The sequence below is a fragment of the Anomaloglossus baeobatrachus genome, chromosome 8 (assembly GCF_048569485.1).
Source record: "Anomaloglossus baeobatrachus isolate aAnoBae1 chromosome 8, aAnoBae1.hap1, whole genome shotgun sequence".
In the NCBI taxonomy this organism is placed as follows: Eukaryota; Metazoa; Chordata; class Amphibia; order Anura; family Aromobatidae; genus Anomaloglossus; species Anomaloglossus baeobatrachus.
The window spans coordinates 71,652,211-71,671,575 of NC_134360.1; the positions used below are offsets into that span (position 1 = coordinate 71,652,211).

General features: G+C 43.9%; 1 protein-coding gene across 4 annotated transcripts in view; it reads right to left on the bottom strand.

The window, feature by feature from the left end:
* The window catches only part of CACNA1I (calcium voltage-gated channel subunit alpha1 I), a 1,217,075-nt gene that overhangs the window by 240,318 nt on the left and 957,392 nt on the right, over positions 1-19,365 (bottom strand). For all 4 annotated transcript variants that reach the window (XM_075321783.1, XM_075321781.1, XM_075321782.1 and 1 more), the window contains one exon: positions 886-1,041. In XM_075321783.1, coding sequence (XP_075177898.1) covers positions 886-1,041 — 156 coding nt within the window. The remainder of the gene's footprint in view (positions 1-885; positions 1,042-19,365) is intronic.

The following is a 19,365-nucleotide window of genomic DNA, read 5'->3' on the forward strand; positions in this document are numbered from 1 at the left end:
AGGTAAAACAGACGGGGGGAAAATAACAAGAGTAACTCCACAACTAGGCTGCAGTTAAGCACCAGTACTTCAGCCTACACCGTAACCAACATTAAGAACTCCAGCAGCTCCTTCTGCCTCCAGGCCCAGAATTCAAATGACAAAGAGAATAACTGGCACCCTCTGCGGGAAGCAGAGGGTATATAAAGGGGCTTGGAGAAAACACATTTAATATGTAGAGTCCCAGAGACTCTAGTCCTGATCCTCTCACTAGTCTCAAAATACTGAGAGATGGCCGTGACACCTGTCCTGTACAAATAAGTAGACATAAAGATCACTAACAACAATGGCAGAGCTATGAAATGAGCGAGCGTTCCCATTCTGATTGCAACAATACCTGAACATCTGATCTCCTTGTTTACGTCATGGCTGCATCTTGAAAAGCATGACCTTGCAATCAGTATCACAATAGCAATCTGAGCCTATGAGATTGGCCAGTGAAAGAGAACATAAATGTAGAAATGATGAATATATTGCTCTTCATTATGTATGAGAATTGGAGATAAAATAAATGCAGTCCCAGTTAAAGTGCCTTGATTTAGCATAAGATTTACAAACTGCATAGTTTAGGAAACCTAACAAGAAGCCATTAACATAGTGATGCTCGCTGTTTACGGATCATTTGACAGTGTTCTTCCAATCCGCAATACAATGGGATAGACTAGTTAGGTTAGAAAGTTCTTACATGCTGTCAAATTATATTTTCCATCAGACTCTGAAGAGTGGATACTCTTTATGAAATTTTAGACATATTTATCCAAAATGGTTAAATTCTCCACCATCGCTACGAGTAAAATAGGCTTAGACATTGTATAATAATAGAAATTAAATACAGTAACATTTTACCTCTGCTTGGAATCCTTCAACCAAAATAGCAACCAGTAGATTGAAAAGGACATAATTCCCAAATGTCATTAAGGCCACGAAGTAGAGAGCAGCCCAAGGAGACGTACTGGCCATCCCATTATACAGCACCACGTTCCAGTCTTCTTGTGTCAAGATCTGGAGGAAAGGCAAAAAATAATACAATGTACTTGAATTGTAGACTTGCACAAGGCATACTGTTTTAATTAATTATAAGAAGGGCAAAGGAGGTATATTATAGTTTCATAGTTTTTAAGGTTAGAAGTAGATATAAGTCCATCAAGTTCAACCTGTAGCTGTAACGGTGATTCGGAGGAAGGCAAAAACCAAATAAGGCAGATGCCAATTGTCCCATATTAGGGGAAAAAAATTCCTTCCCGACTCCACATACGGCAATCAGACTAGTTCCCTGGATCATTACCCTATCACAGAATCTAGTGAACATAATCATTTTCCCCATAAAACTTACCCCAAAAATAAGCCATAGCAGAATTGTTCTGCCTTTTTTGAGTATGCTTATAATATAGGTGCTACTTCAAAAATATGCCTTAGTTGCATACCACACTATAACAGTAGCCTGAAATTAGGCTTGGGAGTCCATTCAGGACATGTAACTTTTATTGTTGTATGTTGCCCCGTTGTGTTTCTGTAAGCTTCCGAAGCTTATAGTCAGATGCCAGCTAGTTAATGGAAAATGAATATTCACCCCCTTCCTTTGCCCACCCCGTTGCACTGGCATCAGTGATTGGAACATGTGTTAATGGAAAATGAATATTCACCCCCTTCCTTCGCTCACCCCTTTGCACTGGTATCAGTAATTGGAACGTGTGTTAATGGAAAATGAATATACACCCCCTTCCCTCGCCCACCCCTTTGTACTGGCGTCAGTGATTGGAACGTGTGTTAATGGAAAATGAATATTCACCCCCTTCCCCCTCCCACCCCTTTGCACCGGTGTTAGTGATTGGAACTTGTGTTAATGGAAACTGAATATTCATGCTCTTCCTCCAACCATATTCTTGTCCACCCATTTGAAGGGGGTGAATATTCATTTTCCATTAATGGGGGACCCAATCACTGACGCCAATAAAAAAAATATAGGCCAGACCCTGAAAATAAGCCCTAGCACATCTTTTGGAGCCAAAAATATTATAAGACCCTGTCTTATTTTTTGGGGAAGGCATCCAGGTCTTTCTTGAGTAGTAAATTAACCATTACAACATTATGTGACAGAGAGTTCCATAGTCTCACTGCTCTTAGGGTCCAGTCACACTAAGCAACTTACCAGCGATCCCAACAACGATAGGGATCGCTGGTAAGTTGCTAGGAGGTTGCTGGTGAGCTGTCACACTGCGACGCTCCAGCGATCCCACCAGCAACCTGACCTGGCAGGGATCGCTGGAGCGTGGCTACACGAGTTGCTGGTGAGCTCACCAGCAACCAGTGACCAGCCCCCAGTCTCCTAGTTACAGCACACATCAGGTTAATTAACCCGATGTGTGCTGCAGCTAAATGTGCACAGAGCAGGGAGCAGCGCACACTGAGCGCTGGCTCCTTGCTCTCCTAGTTACAGCACACATCGGGTTAATTGCCTGATGTGTGCTGCAGCTACATGTGCACAGAGCAGGAGCCGGCAGCACAGGCAGTGAGAGCGGAGGAGGCTGGTATCAAAGGTAAATATCGGGTAACCAAGGACAGGGCTTCTTGGTTACCCGATGTTTACATTAGTTACCAGCCTCAGCAGAAGCTGGCTCCCTGCTCACTGCACATTAGTTGTTGCTGTCTCGCTGTCACACACAGCGATCTGTGCTTCACAGCAGGACAGCAACAACTAAAAAATGGCCCAGGACATTCAGCAACAACCAACGACCTCACAGCAGGGGCCAGGTTGTTGCTGGATGTCACACACAGCAACATCGCTAGCAACGTCACAAAAGTTGTTCGTTACCAGCGATGTTGCTAGCGATGTTGCTTAGTGTGACGGGGCCTTTACAGTAAAGAATCTGCGTCTGTGATTATGCTTAAACCTAATTTTCTCTAGATGTAGTAGATGTCCCCTTGTCCTAGTTACAGGCCTAGTCATGAAAAGATCATTATACAGATCTCTGTACTGTCCTCTCATATGTCTGTACATTGTAATAAGATCGCCTCTAAGCCTTCTTTTTCCAAACTTAATAACCCCAAGTTTGATAACCTGTTTTGGTATTGCATTCCACCCATTCCCTTAATAACCGTGGCCTCTCCAGTTCAGCTATTTCCTTCGTATACACTACGGCCCAAAAGTATACACAGGAACTTATGCCACCAAGTTTCTCTCTGGCTTTTTCCAGCCATATTTTTTTTTTCTTTTTTTGGACTTTTTTTTACAGCTGCAAGGCATGAGAGTTTAAAAAGATGCAAAAAGTTTTCATACATTATCTAGAAGAGCTGATTATGCAGCTTATATTAATTAACTGAGTAGAGCCAGAATTTGTTCTTCTTACCTTGACTGATATACACATATTTAACATTTAAATCATGAAAACAAGACATTAAAGTGATTTTTTTTTACATAAAAAATGAAGAACTGTCAGAAGGATCATCTACACCAGGGGTCTCAAACTCAGCTGGGTGTATGGGCCGCACACAGAAAAAAAATAATTTGAGGGGCCGCATTCTTTTCAGGACAAAGTGACATTGGTAGTGGTACCATATATATATATATATATAACACACACATTTTTTTTGTAAGTAATACAGTTTTATTTACAATAAGCACTGCATAGTAATTTTGGCCAACATCTTGTAGTAATGTGCCCCATCCTGTTCCCCATTCTGTAAAAATGTGCGCATCCTTGCCCCCTTGTAGCAATGTGCCCCATGCAGGTCCCCTTCTTATAATAATGTGCCCCCATGCAGGTCCCCTTCTTGTGGTAATGTGCCCCATATGCAGGTCCCCTTCCTATAGTAATGTGCTTCATGCAGGTCCCTTTCTTGTATTAATGGTCCCCATGCATGTCTTCTTGTAGTAATCACACACACACACACACACAAACCCTGTGCAGCCTCAGCTAACAGACACACACACACACACACAAACCCTGTGCAGCCTCAGCTAACACACACACACACACACACACACACACACACACACACACCCTGTGCAGCCTCAGCTAACACACACACACACACACACACAAACCCTGTTCAGCCTCAGCTAACACACACACACACACACACACACCCTGTGCAGCCTCAGCTAACACACACACACACACACACACACACACACACCCTGTGCAGCCTCAGCTAACACACACATACACACACACAGCCTGTGCAGCCTCAGCTAACAGACACACACACACACACCCTGTGCAGCCTCAGCTAACACACACACACACACACACACACACCCTGTGCAGCCTCAGCTAACACACACACACACACACACACACACACAAACCCTGTGCAGCCTCAGCTAACACACACACACACACACCCTGTGCAGCCTCAGCTAACACACACACACACACACCCTGTGCAGCCTCAGCTAACACACACACACACACACACACCCTGTGCAGCCTCAGCTAACACACACATACACACACACACCCTGTGCAGCCTCAGCTAACAGACACACACACACACACCCTGTGCAGCCTCAGCTAACAGACACACACACACAAACCCTGTGCAGCCTCAGCTAACAGACACACACACCCTGTGCAGCCTCAGCTAACAGACACACACACACCCTGTGCAGCCTCAGCTAACACACACAAACCCTGTGCAGCCTCAGCTAACAGACACAGACACACACACACACACACACACACACACACCCTGTGCAGCCTCAGCTAACACACACACACACACCCTGTGCAGCCTCAGCTAACACACACACACACACACAAACCCTGTGCAGCCTCAGCTAACACACACACACACACAAACCCTGTGCAGCCTCAGCTAACACACACACACACACACACACCCTGTGCAGCCTCAGCTAACACACACACACACACACAAACCCTGTGCAGCCTCAGCTAACACACACACACACACAAACCCTGTGCAGCCTCAGCTAACAGACACACACACACACACCCTGTGCAGCCTCAGCTAACAGACACACACACACACACACACACACACACACACCCTGTGCAGCCTCAACACACACACACACACACCCTGTGCAGCCTCAGCTAACACACACACACACACACCCTGTGCAGCCTCAGCCAGCAGCAGAAACACACACACACACACCCCCTGTGCAGCCTCAGCTGACACACACACACAAACCCTGTGCAGCCTCAGCTAACAGACACACACACACACACACACACCCTGTGCAGCCTCAACACACACACACACCCTGTGCAGCCTCAGCTAACACACACACACACCCTGTGCAGCCTCAGCCAGCAGCAGAAACACACACACACACACACCCTGTGCAGCCTCAACACACACACACACACCCTGTGCAGCCTCAGCTAACACACACACACACCCTGTGCAGCCTCAACCAGCAGCAGAAACACACACACACACACACACACACACACACCCTGTGCAGCCTCAGCGGACACACACACACACACACACACCCTGTGCAGCCTCAGCCAGCAGCAGAAACACACACACTCACACACACACACACACACCCTGTGCAGCCTCAGCTGACACACACACACACACACCAACCCTGTGCAGGCTCAGCCAGCGGCAGAAACACACAAAAACATTCTGCTCACCTATCCTCCGTCGGCTCAGCAGCACGCAGGCATGTGGACCCAATAATGATCACAGCTCCTGCCTGTCACTGCTGAACTTTCTGCCGGCACGTGCAGAGCACTCAGAGCAGTTCTCACTGCACAACAGCCACTGGCCAATCACAGGTAAGCATCTGAGGCCATATGGAGCAGGTGCTTGCCTCTGATTGGCAGGCGGCTGTTATTGTGTTCTGCAGCGAGAACTTTACTGTGCCCGGCAAAGGCAAAACTGTAAACTAAAATAGATAGCTGGAGGCTGCGGCCTCTTGCACCGGTCGCCATCTTTACCGGATCCACGGGCCAGCGGGCCGCAAGAAGCCACCTGAAGGGCCGCATGCGGCCCGCGGGCCGCATGTTTGAGACCCCTGATCTACACTGATGAGAAAAAGGGGAACAATGTTTTCATCTTTTGAATTTCAGGCTCAATATCTCACCATCCAGCTTCAAAACCAAATGTGAAACTACCTTCATTTTATACACAATCATCTTGGCTATCTCATACATAAATTTGACTTGAAACTATTTAGAAAAAGATTAGTTCTGCAGATTCTTGTCATGTCACTGCATTGTTATTGTTTTGCTCCTGGAGGTAGAAGACTATTTTTCTTCCTATATACTACAAATTACAACCTGTTTTCACATTCCTTAATAGCTCAGTGTGTTATTAGGTTCATTTCCAAGTGAAAGGTCACTGGGTCGAATTGAGGGGCAGCCGTGAAGAAGATTTCCCAAGAAAAGAGAAACAGCATCATCCAGCTTATTGACAGAAGTCTCTTGGCCCAATAAATTGCCAAACTGCCATGACAGTTGGAAGAATACAAAATGAAATCTGTCCTTCGTTACAAAGCCAAGAGGTGGACGTCCAGGCAAAATATCAGAGTCAACAAGTTGGTTCATCACCAGGTCTATCAGTTCTGGCATGACAGACACAACAGTGGAGATGACTCTTAAGTTTTGGGACAGTGAGGTCACAGATGTCCATGTAAGTACCGTGGAACACATGTTATACAAGTCTAGAATGGTGGTGTCACATGGAGTTTTGCACAAACTAGGTCGACTATAATGGCGGCAGTGGACTCTGTCAAGATTGCAGAATCTGACACTTCGCCTGATGTTTTTTCTGGTGACTGGGAACAACACAGGCAGACTTGAGCATCAAACTCCTGTGTGCTGATTCATAGGCAGGCTAGCAAGAGTTAATCTCTCCTAGTATTCTTGCTCCTTTGTTCACATTGTAGGGAGATCTATCACATCTGTTCTCCTCCTATTTATACTAGTTGAAACCTTCCACCCATGCCATCTATAGTTTATTGTAAGTTGGTCTGTGAGATGTGGTGTCCCAGACTCTCTCTGGTGAAAGTAATATCATATAAATGGATATTCATTTCAACTAACGTTCTTATAGATCATTTCATACCATAGACCTATTTGCTATGTGCAGAATACTAAATGGATATCAGTGTTTTTTTCCCAAAATGAATAACATCGGCAAAAACACTGATGGCACTTGTATGCAAAAAAACAGACGCCTGAACAATGCCTAAGGGCTTCTATAACCTTTTGATTTAATGCTGCATTAATCTCAATGTCATCAAATTAAAAAAATGATATAACTATGATAGGAAAACGAGTCTGTGACAGAAAAGCCACCGCAGTACTGTATTCACAAAGGCATAATGGTATAATATATACAGGTATAGCAGTTTTCCTTTGAAAGGGAGGCCACAGAAATGAGGAACCTATAAAGAATTGTATATTATTGATATTCATTGATTCTAGAATCAAGCTTCTGTGTACTTCAGTCATTATATGTTTTTTGTTTAAAAAAACTATATAGACTGTTTTAAAGATAATGATTAAGCGCCATGGAATAAATGGTGCTATAATAATAAATAATAATAATAATAACAATGATAATGATGAACGAGCGTCACCGCCACTGCTCGATACTCGATTGATTATCAGGATGCTTAAGACACTCGGTACTCGATCGAGTATCGTGCGGGTGCGCAATATGCTCAATTTCCCGCCCAGCATATTCTTTCTCTTTGGTCTCTACCCCAGGCCTCCTGTTAGGGGCTTCCCGAAAAAGGCTCAAGTTTCCCATTGACTTCCATTATGCTTGTTACTCAAGTTGAGCCCATCCGAGCATTCGACCTGCTCGATTCGGGAAATGAGCAGTTAAGCAATTTAGTGCTTGCTCATCACTAATAATCATTCTAGAAAGTTTTCTGAGACCTAAAATGCACACTGGTTGTATACTATATTGCCCATGCATTAGCCTGAGGGCAGATGCTAGCCAATGCAATTAATTGGTGACAATATAATTTGTGGACAGTCATTAGCTGCTAGTAAAGGGGACTCTACTCAAATAGGGATCCAACTCTATGACATCCATATACATTATTATGGCATATAAAGGGAGGTTGTCTGTAACAGCCTATTGTGAACATTGTGTATACAAGCTTTGTATAGTGCTGGTGATGACACTGGCTCTTGTAAGTGATGTTATCACGCCCTCCGTTTTTTTCCAAGGTTGTCTAATTTTAGGGATTTGCGCACTTTAGGGTTTCACAGGTTACATACTAAAAAGTTTAAAAGTAGAACATAAAAATCACTTTATAATACTCACCTAAACAGTCGCTGCGGTGGAGTTGGGTCATTTGTGTGTCTCCTTTCTCCAGTGCCGGCACCTCCTCTTTCGGCCATCTTCGTCCTCCTTCTGAAGCTTCTGTGCATGACGTGTCCTACGTCATACACACTTGCCGGTCCCTCGCAGGTGCACTACAATACTTAGATGTGCCCTGGTCAGGGCAGATCAAAGTGCGCCTGCGCAGGATCTCAATGCTGGTGAGTGTGGATGATGTAGGATGCGTCATGCATCGCAGCTGCAGAAGAAGGGCAACACAGATGTCCGAAAGAGGAGGCGCTGGCAGTGTAGAACAGAGACGCCCATATGACCCAACTCCACCACAGTGACTGTTTAGGTAAGTATTATAAAGTAATTTTTATGTATATATACAGCGTGTTAGAATACTGTATATAAGAGCTCAGTGGTGGTGGTTGCAGCTTACAGGCCTCAAATCTGCTGACAGGTTCCCTTTAATTATCTCACTGTTCTTTGTGAAAATCAATTGTATTTTTATCACTTAGTTTTCTTTTACCTTAAACTTTATTATAATAAATGTAATTTTAATTTTGTTGTTGTTCTTGTGCCAGGGGACATGCCGCGCAGTTGTGTAAACCACCCGAACAAATTTTGCTGTATTTGAAGTGGCTTTAAAATCCCAGAAAAGAAGCAAGACGCCGTTGGTTAAAAAAAGTTATTTACTGTATTTTCAAGACAAACTTTGGGCCCCCAGATTTGTTGCTCATCTTTTGTTACACTTCTCACAAGTTGGCTCAATGATAATCCATGGCACATGGCATTTGCTGTTCCAATGGTATGGAGGGAGTCAAGAGACTATTCTTCAGATTGCTATTTCTGTATGACAAAGGTTGCTGGAATAACAAGTAAAACAAGAAATTCAGTAAAATATACAAACATTCCTTCAGCAATTAGGTTGGTGTCACATAGTTCAGAGCTGCCGATCCCCACTCCACCAACATCTTGGATCCGGAAGAAGATTCAGACACTGATTTGGTTAAAGAAGAAGCTGATCGAGAAGATCCTGATTTTCTAGGCAATGAGTCTGGGGAGCCCCAAAATCTAAACTAGGTTCATCCAAATGATTTACCATAGTTTGTGATCTTATCCTATTAAAAAGTGAGACAGAGCTTTTGGCTTTAAAGCTCAAAGTCTGGCGTTTGCTGGATCAGGGAACCAAAATATGTTCTTTCCACCATAGGCAACAAGAGTTTGAACACTTAATTTCTGGGGACCTATCTTACTGCAACAATGCACACACTCTGCTAGATGCAATGGGACAAAGCGCAGACCTCAAGAATGAAGCTTTTTATAAAAAAAACAGTACTTCTGCATAAAGGTGACAAAAATCCATCTGTTCCTCTTGCTTATGCAGCAAGTCTAAAAACGACCTATGAAAATATGCGCCTTCTCCTGTCAAAAATCCATTATGAAAATTACGACTGGAATACTTATGGTGATCTGAACGTAATAACCTTGGTGCTTTGGTTGTGGTTCGGCTACAGAAAGTTTTTGTCAAGCTGCCACAAGGGGAAGCCGGAGCTCTGCAGCAGAAGACACTACACGGAGCAACAAGAACCAGGAAGTAGATACACAATGTGTGCTTGTACACTGCCTCACAGCATAGCTGGGGAGCAGAGCGGCGGAGTGTGCGAGGAATGGTCATGCGGGCCGGGTCAAGCACAGTACGGGCAGAAGGAGGACCTGAGGAAAGAACAGAAGTGGAGTCGAGGTCAAGCCGAGATCAGTACCAGAGGAAGCAACCGAGTGAGGAGGTAGGAGAGGGGACAGAGGAATGGGGGGGGACTAGGGGACGGAACACAGACAGGGCACGGAGGCACAGGTCCAGAATGATCAGAATAACACTTAACCAGCAATCACAGGCAAAGCAGTGCTAAGCTTATAGCTGGCGCAGGTCCACTGGAGATGTCAGTTTTTAAAGCATCCAAGCTCCAGAAGTGAGGCCCGGGAGAAGGCTCCGCCCCCTAGCCATGTGGACGGGGAGGTGGAACCGTGACAGTTTCGTTGTTTTGTGTGTGAATGGGACAGCAGAAACCGCAAAAAGCATTTCAGAATAAAACAGTGACCACCAAGAAACAGTTCGACTCCTAGAAGAAAGAATGCCTCTGGTAGCTCCAGAAAAAGTTTTCCTTCCACTACTTCACATACAACTTGGGCACTTATCAAGTGCATGGATCATGATGATGGCGAGGATTTTGCATACCTCAGAAACAAGTTTCCACAAATCTGCAAGGCCAAGATCAGGGAATAAATTTTCTTCAGGCCACAAATAAAGGAAATTATAAAAGACACTGATTTTGAAACAAAACTAAGCAAAACTGAGGAACCGTCATGGGGGCTGTTCAAAATTGTAGTGGTGACGTCCTTGGTTCCTTGGCCACTATAACGCACCAGACTATAGAGATCTTGTGACTGAGTTATTACAAAATTACAATGTTACAAAAAATTGAGATGCAATGTACAGTATCTCTCAAGATACATTTCCTGGACTCTGATTTAGATTTTTCCGCCGATAACCTTGAGGATGTCAGTAACGAGCACAGGAAGTGGGATCATCAGGACATCTTGCTACTTGAAGGCTGTTATAAAGGGAAATGGAGCACAGAAATGTTCGCAGATTACTGTTGAGGATTAAAATATTTATCCTGCAGCTAAATATTCAAGAAAATAATAAAAAAATGTAAAAAATAGCTTAAAAAAAACCTGTAATTTATGTTAAAAATAAGCATTTTCAAAATGTGTTACTCAAAATCCTTGTCCGATAGCAAAATTCTGAAACCAGATTTGGAATAAGTGGACAAATTACCCTACTAAAAAGCATTTTTAATGCATTTAACACAAAAAAGTAAAACTTTGTAAGCCCTATCAGTTGTGTTGTACATGTACACAAGGAGTTTTTTTCCAACTAAATTTTTTCCCCCCAAAAAATTGAAAGACTCTTTTTTTATTAATTTCTATTGTAAAACTGTTCATATGTTCAGCCTTTAGGCCTTGTGCCCACATGGCATTTTGTTTTTGCGTTTTTTCATGAGTTTTTCCTTCCTTATTTTAATCAATAAAAGCAAGGAAAAAGCATCACAGCAAAGTCTATGAGAATCCTGACTTGCTGTGCACACGCTGCTTATTATTTCCTTGTAGATTTTGCTGAAAAAAGAAGCAGCATGTGAATTGTTTCTGTGTTTTTTTCCACATCTCTATAATCCACTGCAAAGCATTATTACTACAGTAGATTATAGCGCAGCACTTTGCCTTACACACTATGCATACAGCATGGTGTGTGAGGCTCTCCTTAGCTCAGTAACCCAGGGTCGTCATTGTGGCGAAGCAGGGTTACTATGGCAGCAATTGGGTTCCTGGGATCGCATTACAGGGACCCAATCTCCAGGGAAAGGTAAGTGATTCCGCTCCCTGCCTCCTGAATGCTGCAATTGCATTGATCGCAGCATTCAGGGGATTAAACTGCCGGGAGCGGCGCGGAGACCGCTCTGGGCAGTGAAAGACGGGTTCCAGCTCTAACATTAGCCAGAGACCCGGCGGCGATCGTGGGAGTACAGCGCCATGACTAAAAAAAAATCAGGAAAAAACGCAAGTGTAAAAAACACTCAAATGCAATAAAAAATGCTTGTTTTTTTAGCTGCCAAGCACAAAAAAGCAATGTAGGCACATGGCCTAAGGCCCTGTGAGCACGTTGCGGATTTACCGCAGATTTTGCCGCGGATTTGTCGCAGAATTGCTGCAGAAAATGTGTCTAACATTGCTGCAGTCATTCCCCAGCAAATCCTATGGGTTTTAAAAAATGCTGTGCTCACACTGCGTTTTTTTAAACATGCGGATTTACCAGCGGATTTTGCGCTGCGGAATTAATGAGTATGTCACTTCTTTACCACAGGTACCTGTGGTTTTTGCCATAGATAATGGTAAAAATCCACAGGACCAACCTGCGGAAAATCTGCGGCAAACCGCGGTAACACTGCATGCAGATTTCGCTGCGGTTTTGGTGCGTTTTTGTTTACCGCGGGTGCGGGATTCTTTAAGAGGGTCCATATTTTTTTTAAAAAAAGGCACTTTCTAGTGCGCACATGGCCTTAGAGGGTTTTTCTTCAGGTACACTGGGTAATATCAATTGAAAAGGCTGAAAAAAAAGAACATTTCCAGAAAAGAAAACTCTTCTGATATGTTTCAGCAAGCAAAAATCTCCTCCTAAATCCCCAAAAAGAAGGAATGTTTTCTTAAGCAATTTCCACTAAGAAACTTACCATTTTTGACTGCCTCAAAGAGTCTCAGTGTGCACATACCTTCAAGGTCCATTGAGAAGATCTATTTTGGCCTGTTAATGACAACCGATAAACACAAGTCGGTGTTTATTTAGGCCAGCAAATTACTGATGAGAACAGAGAGACTAATATTAATATGATTATTCTGTCCCCCTACAGTATCATGTTATTTGCAGCACATTTACACAAGGCGATGAGCTGCCAATAACAATGATTTTTATGCCGCCATAAATTATCCAATCACCCGATGAATGAGCATTTTGCTTTTTCGCATTGTTTACTTGATGCGATAATTTGGAATGCTTATTCTTAAAGGAATACATTAACTTGAATGCAATCTAGTGGACAGCAGCTGTAATTTGATCAGGTTTCTTTATTATTTATTTTATTCACTTAAATTGCGCCATCATATTCCACAAATACCATCATCACTGTCTCACAATCAAAATTTTCGATCAGTATTTAGTTGAAGTGTGGGATACTGGTGCGCCCACAGAAAACTCATGCAATCTCCATGCAGATGTTGTCCTTGTGGGCTTTGATTCTAGGACCCCAGTGTTGCAAACAAAGGTGCGAACCAATCAATCGGTATCCCAATAAAAAGTATCTGTGTAGCCCAGGACTAGGGGCTCATTCAGACATAGGTTTTTCTTGTACAAGTTCTATCCATGTTTTTTTACAGATAGAACTTGTACTTATAGTCTAGGTGCAAGTATTTTCATGGACTGAATGGTCGGGACAAAATCGCGGAAACATGTCTGACTTTGATCTGAGTCTTGTACCAAACTCACCAATGCAAATCAAACAGTTCCCGGATGTTATCCGTGTGCGGTTTGGTTTTCACGCACTGTTTGAGAGGAGAAGCTTGATAAACCTCCATCAGTTCATATTTTCATCTGAGAAAAACTGATGAAAGTCTGACCAAACTATGATAAAACTCTAAAGGCCGCTTTACACGCTACGACATCGCTAAAGCGATCTCGTTGGGGTCACGGATTTTGTGATGCACATCCGGCTGCGTTAGCGATGTCGTTGCAAGTGACACCTAATAGCGATTTTGAATCGTTGCAAAAACATTCAAAATCGCTAATCGGTGACATGCCCCCCTAAGCTCAATTATCGTTGCTGTTGCAGTAACGATGTAGTTCGTCGTTTCTGCGGCAGCACACATCGCTACGTGTGACACCGCAGGAACGAGGAACCTCTCCTTTCCTGCGTCCAGCCCGCAATGAGGAAGGAAGGAGGTGGGCGGGATGTTCGTCCCGCTCATCTCCGCCCCTCCGCTTTGTTTGGGTGGCCGCTTAGTGATGTCGCTGTGACGCCGAACGAACCACCCCCTTAGAAAGGAGGCAGTTCGCTGGTCAAAGCGACGTTGCTAGGCAGGTAAGTAGTGTGACGGGTCCGCACGATGTTGTGCGCCAAGGCCAGCGATAAGCCCGTGTCGCACAACTGATGGGGGCAGGTACGCACGCTAGCGATATCGGTACCGATATCGCAGCGTGTAAAGCGGCCTTAAGAAATTCTGATGAAACTCAAACTTTTTTTGTGAATTAGAAAAATACATACTACAAACATTAGAACAAGGTAATGGAAAAGATCCAGCTGAACTCCAATGGATAAATAAAAATTCTTCTTTATTTCATCTTACATTAAAAAATATCCATGTTAAAGCTAATGACACTGGCTTGTACACACTTGTAGACGGTGGATAATTACCACACTATGGGTTTCGGTGGGACGCCTTCCTCAGGCCATACTACAAACATTAGCACCCAAGGTCTCAATAAGGAATTAGACCTAGCGTCCAACTAACTGTGAAATCTCTGGGATTTTGCCTATCTATTTCTTTACATTTATCTTATTTTTCTTGCTTTCAGCATTTATTGTTTGATTGCTTAAGCATCAAAGATGATGATCTACCTTGGTTTCAATGTATTCTAAGTTTATTTAAGTTGAAACCAAAACATTGGACCTACAATTGTAATATTTAGGCTGAGGTCACAATGGCGTATAGCATCTGATTTGAGAGCATCCAATGTGATATGCTGATGACACTTGGCTCAGACTCTGCTGTGAGCATGAGCCGAGTGAATCTGCTGGAAGCATGAGCCGAGTGAATCTGCTGGAAGCATGAGCCGAGTGAATCTGCTGGGAGCATGAGCCGAGTGAATCTGCTGGAAGCATGAGCCGAGTGAATCTGCTGGAAGCATGAGCCGAGTGAATCTGCTGTGAGCATGAGCCGAGTGAATCTGCTGGAAGCATGAGCCGAGTGAATCTGCTGGAAGCATGAGCCGAGTGAATCTGCTGGGAGCATGAGCCGAGTGAATCTGCTGGGAGCTTGAGCTGAGTGATTCTGCTGGAAGCATGAGCCGAGTGAATCTGCTGGAAGCATGAGCCGAGTGAATCTGCTGGAAGCATGAGCCGAGTGAATCTGCTGGAAGCATGAGCCGAGTGAATCTGCTGGGAGCATGAGCCGAATGAATCTGCTGGAAGCATGAGCCGAGTGATTCTGCTGGAAGCATGAGCCGAGTGAATCTGCTGGAAGCATGAGCCGAGTGAATCTGCTGGAAGCATGAGCCGAGTGAATCTGCTGGAAGCATGAGCCGAGTGAATCTGCTGGAAGCATGAGCCGAGTGAATCTGCTGGGAGCTTGAGCTGAGTGAATCTGCTGGGAGCATGAGCCGAGTGAATCTGCTGGAAGCATGAGCCGAGTGAATCTGCTGGAAGCATGAGCCGAGTGAATCTGCTGGGAGCATGAGCCGAGTGATTCTGCTGGAAGCATGAGCCGAGTGAATCTGCTGGAAGCATGAGCCGAGTGAATCTGCTGGGAGCATGAGCCGAGTGATTCTGCTGCGAGCATCAGCTGAGTGAATCTGCTGTGAACGTGAGCTGAGTGAATCTGCTGTGAGTGTGAGCCGAGTGAATCTACTGCGAGCGTGAGCCGGGTGAATCTGCTGTGAGCGTGAGCGAGGTGAATCTGCTGCTAGCGTTTATCCCAATGAATCTGCTGAGAGTGTGAGCCCAGTGAATTTACTTTTACTACAAGTGAGAGCTGGGTGAATCTGCTGCGAGCGTGAGCCGGATGAATCTGCTGCGAGTGTGAGCTGAGTGAATCTGCTGCGAGCGTGAGCCGGATGAATCTGCTGCGAGTGTGAGCTGAGTGAATCTGCTGCGAGCGTGAGCCCAGTGAATCTGCTGCTAGCGTGAGACTAGTGAATCTGCTGTGAGTGTGAGCCCAGTCAATCTGCTACGAGAACCATGTGTCCTTCACTGTGATCCGATTATCTCACATGTGAGAATTGGATCCGAGATGCCGAGAAGATGGAGAGATTAATTTCTCCATCTTCTCCATTTCTTGTCTCCGCGTATATTGGACTGCACTGTGATGACAGTCCAGTGCAGTCCAATGTTTACTAAGCGCCCATATACTTATATGGTTGCGCGTGACCAACATACTTTGCCATTCGCCACATGCTGCAATTTTTCCCTCTGAGGAAAATCTTGCAGATCTCACCTGCATCATTGAATAACATTGGGCTGAGCACAATCTGATTTCTTATCGAATTGCACTCATTTAATTCATACACTCATGTGATCCTGTCCTAAGGATGATCTTTCTTCTTCATGGTATATTGTTTCTGGCATACACTAACTATGTCTTTATCCTTCCAGACACACTGATCCACTTACTCTTCCCTGGTAAGTGCGCAAGTCCTGTTCTCTAACCTCAAGAGCATCTTCTCTCTCTTCCTTCTTTCCTTTTCTTATTGCGATTTTCTTCTTATCCTCTCATTTCTTCTTCTCTCACTTTAATTTTTCTCTGCTCGCTCCGCATCTGCCATGTCCTCCGCAGTGACCTAGCACCATACATATACATAACTACCACCCCTCGCTGTACCTCTTTATTGTGCTCTACATATGACATAGCATGTGACCATTACAGCTGCTCCTCATCCTCATCACGCTATTGAGCATGCCCAGTTACCTACAGCTCACTCTAATCCTGCTTCCTGGGCCGTCGTATGCATAGTATGAGCACTCTATTTAAACTACCGTAGTCAGTGCAGGTGCTACATTAAAGCTGGAGCACTCATTATGCTTTTAACTTTCCCCTCAACTACCAAGTACCTAGGTAACATTATACCACCACTGTTACCCCTCCCCCCCCCAAATCCCAGCTCTTGCATAATCATCAGGGATCTCCTCTGTTTCCCATCTACACACTATCTTCACTCCACTCAATCCTTTACCTCCATCTCGTTTTCCTCCAACAAGATTACATGACATGGTTACTTTACCCCTCTATATTTTCTTTATCTTTACCTACATAGTAAACTATGTTATATTTTTTCTCTTTGTTAGCTCTCAAGCGACCCTTATTTTGTACATACAAGTAACTATTCCTGTACTTTATTGATTTTGTTAAGACACTTGACTATTTATAGCGAAGTAGAATGTGTAACGGTCGTCTCCCTGTTTTTAGAGACTAATAACAGAGAGTAGACGAAGAAGGGTTCTTAATTCCGCGCCAAGGACTCAGAGGATTCAGAAGGAGATTAATGCTTCATTTAATAACATGCACAGGTCAACGCGTTTCAGGAGTCACAGCTCCCTTCATCAGGACAACAGGCAAGGAACATCAAATCTCAGTTTTTAGAGACTAGTGACAGCTTTAGGACTGGAGCCTCTCATCTTCATCTGGGACTCTTCATTTAAAAGTTGCTTAGTTTCTCTTGGTGCTGAAACAGTTAATGTCAGTATTACTACAAGCAACTTCCCAACAGTGCAGGTCAGCTGCAGCTGTTCTGCAGCTACGCCCCTTTGTGTTTAAGTAGCAGAGTTTTCCAGCAATCTTTGCTGATTATACAAAACCATTTGTATTCTGGCCGCCTTGGTGGAAAGAGCTGCTGTGGATTCATCCTGATGTGTTTAAGTAGTAGAGTTTTCCAGCAATCTTTGCTGATTATACAAAACCATTTGTATTCTGGCCGCCTTGGTGGAAAGAGCTGCTGTGGATTCATCCTGAAGTCATATAATCTCCATTTTGGTTGTTATTCCCCTGTTTGTCTTACCTAGTGCAAATGTGGGCCTAGTGAGCCACTCCCTAGCCAGGAATATTGAAGAGTTGTTTCAAGGCTTCAGGTTTCTGCTCGGCGACAGGTGCAGAGACTGTATAGGGTCTGGCTAGGAGTGCAGGGTACAGCGGCAAGTAAAGGCAGGAATCGTCCCATCTACACTCTCGCTAGTGCTAGGGCCCACTATTGTTATTGTGTTCCGGGTGTCCTCCTTGTTTGTGGTGTTGTTGTGGAGTGTTTTTGTTGTGCATTCAGACATCTGTTGGTCAGAACTCGCTCGCCACGTGTAAAAACGTGACATTGTGATCACAAAAAGCTGAATCTGGGATTAAGGCTCCAAAGGATAGCCAGATAGGAAAAAGCCTTTAACCACTACAGCACCAAAGAAAAGCAGATACAACTGAACACAAGCTGCAGACTTGCGCACAATAAGGTGCTGTAACCTTCTGGTTGCAGACTTGCCAACACTCACGACACTCATCCTGCAAAAAATATCCACATCATAATTTGAAAAAAAACTGTAGGTTTAAAATTCCCAAAATGTCAATTTTTGCTGCTTATATACGTGCAAAATGTAAGGCTTTCATGCACCTTCTGCACAATAACATCGAAAGCAATAAATCAAATACCATTGTGGGTATCACTGCAGGACCTTTATTGTCACAGGTCTGCACTAAATTTGTAGCCTGGAACAATCTCATTTTAAAAGTTTCACTAAGTTCTGGAAAATGTAAAATTACTGTAATAAATATAAACTGCGGCAAAGTGCTACTATTAATTAGCTCGCATGAACATTTACATAATTTGACTTCTCCTGCTTTTCTCCCTTAACACAAGTGAAAATTAATATATTGTTTAAGACTAGGACATATTGCAGCTTTTTTATTTTATCCAGAAAATGGCAATGTATTTATTTTTATAAAAGAGAAAACAGCTGTCGAAATCTGAGAGATGCAATTTAATTCATTTAAAATAGGCTTTAATGCAGATTTAATGAATTTACACTGCATATGGGATACATGAACAATCTAGACAATACTAGGAATTAATCTGTTTCAGCAAAATAATTAGGTAAATTACCATCAAGCACAAAAGGTAAGAGAGGTATCAAATAAAATAACAACAAACTTAAGAAAAGTTAAATGTCGTCCACACACAACAATGGGACAAAAGCATTTATTCCAATGTTTAACAATGTAAACAATTTATTGAGCAGACATTTTTATTCTACTGTTCATTCTTTATTTTTCATTAGATACTGCAGAATAAGCCATTAGATGCTGTACACAAACAACCACCAAGACTACACTTTGTAGTGCCCGGTTCCAGTGTGGCACCCCTGCACGCTCCCGCTCCCAGGCTATGGCGAGAGTGCCGCTCTCCTCACCTGCCCGCCGGTTCCATGCGTCCTGTTCCTGCCCTGGGGTCTTCTGCGGCCTCCTCTTTCTTCCAGGCCACATGCAGGCCTTCGCGGATTGTCCATAGGGTGTGCAAGGCCACACCACCTGTTTAAAGCGCTGATGTCCCATTACCCGGAAGTGATCCTTGAGGTCAGCAATTACCCTGAAGGTATTTAGGGGAGGTGCCTGAGCATCATTGTCTATCATTAGTGTGTTGCTAGTTCTCAGGTCCCATATGCGTTTTTGTGTCTGACCCTGCGCCCTTGTGTTTTGTAC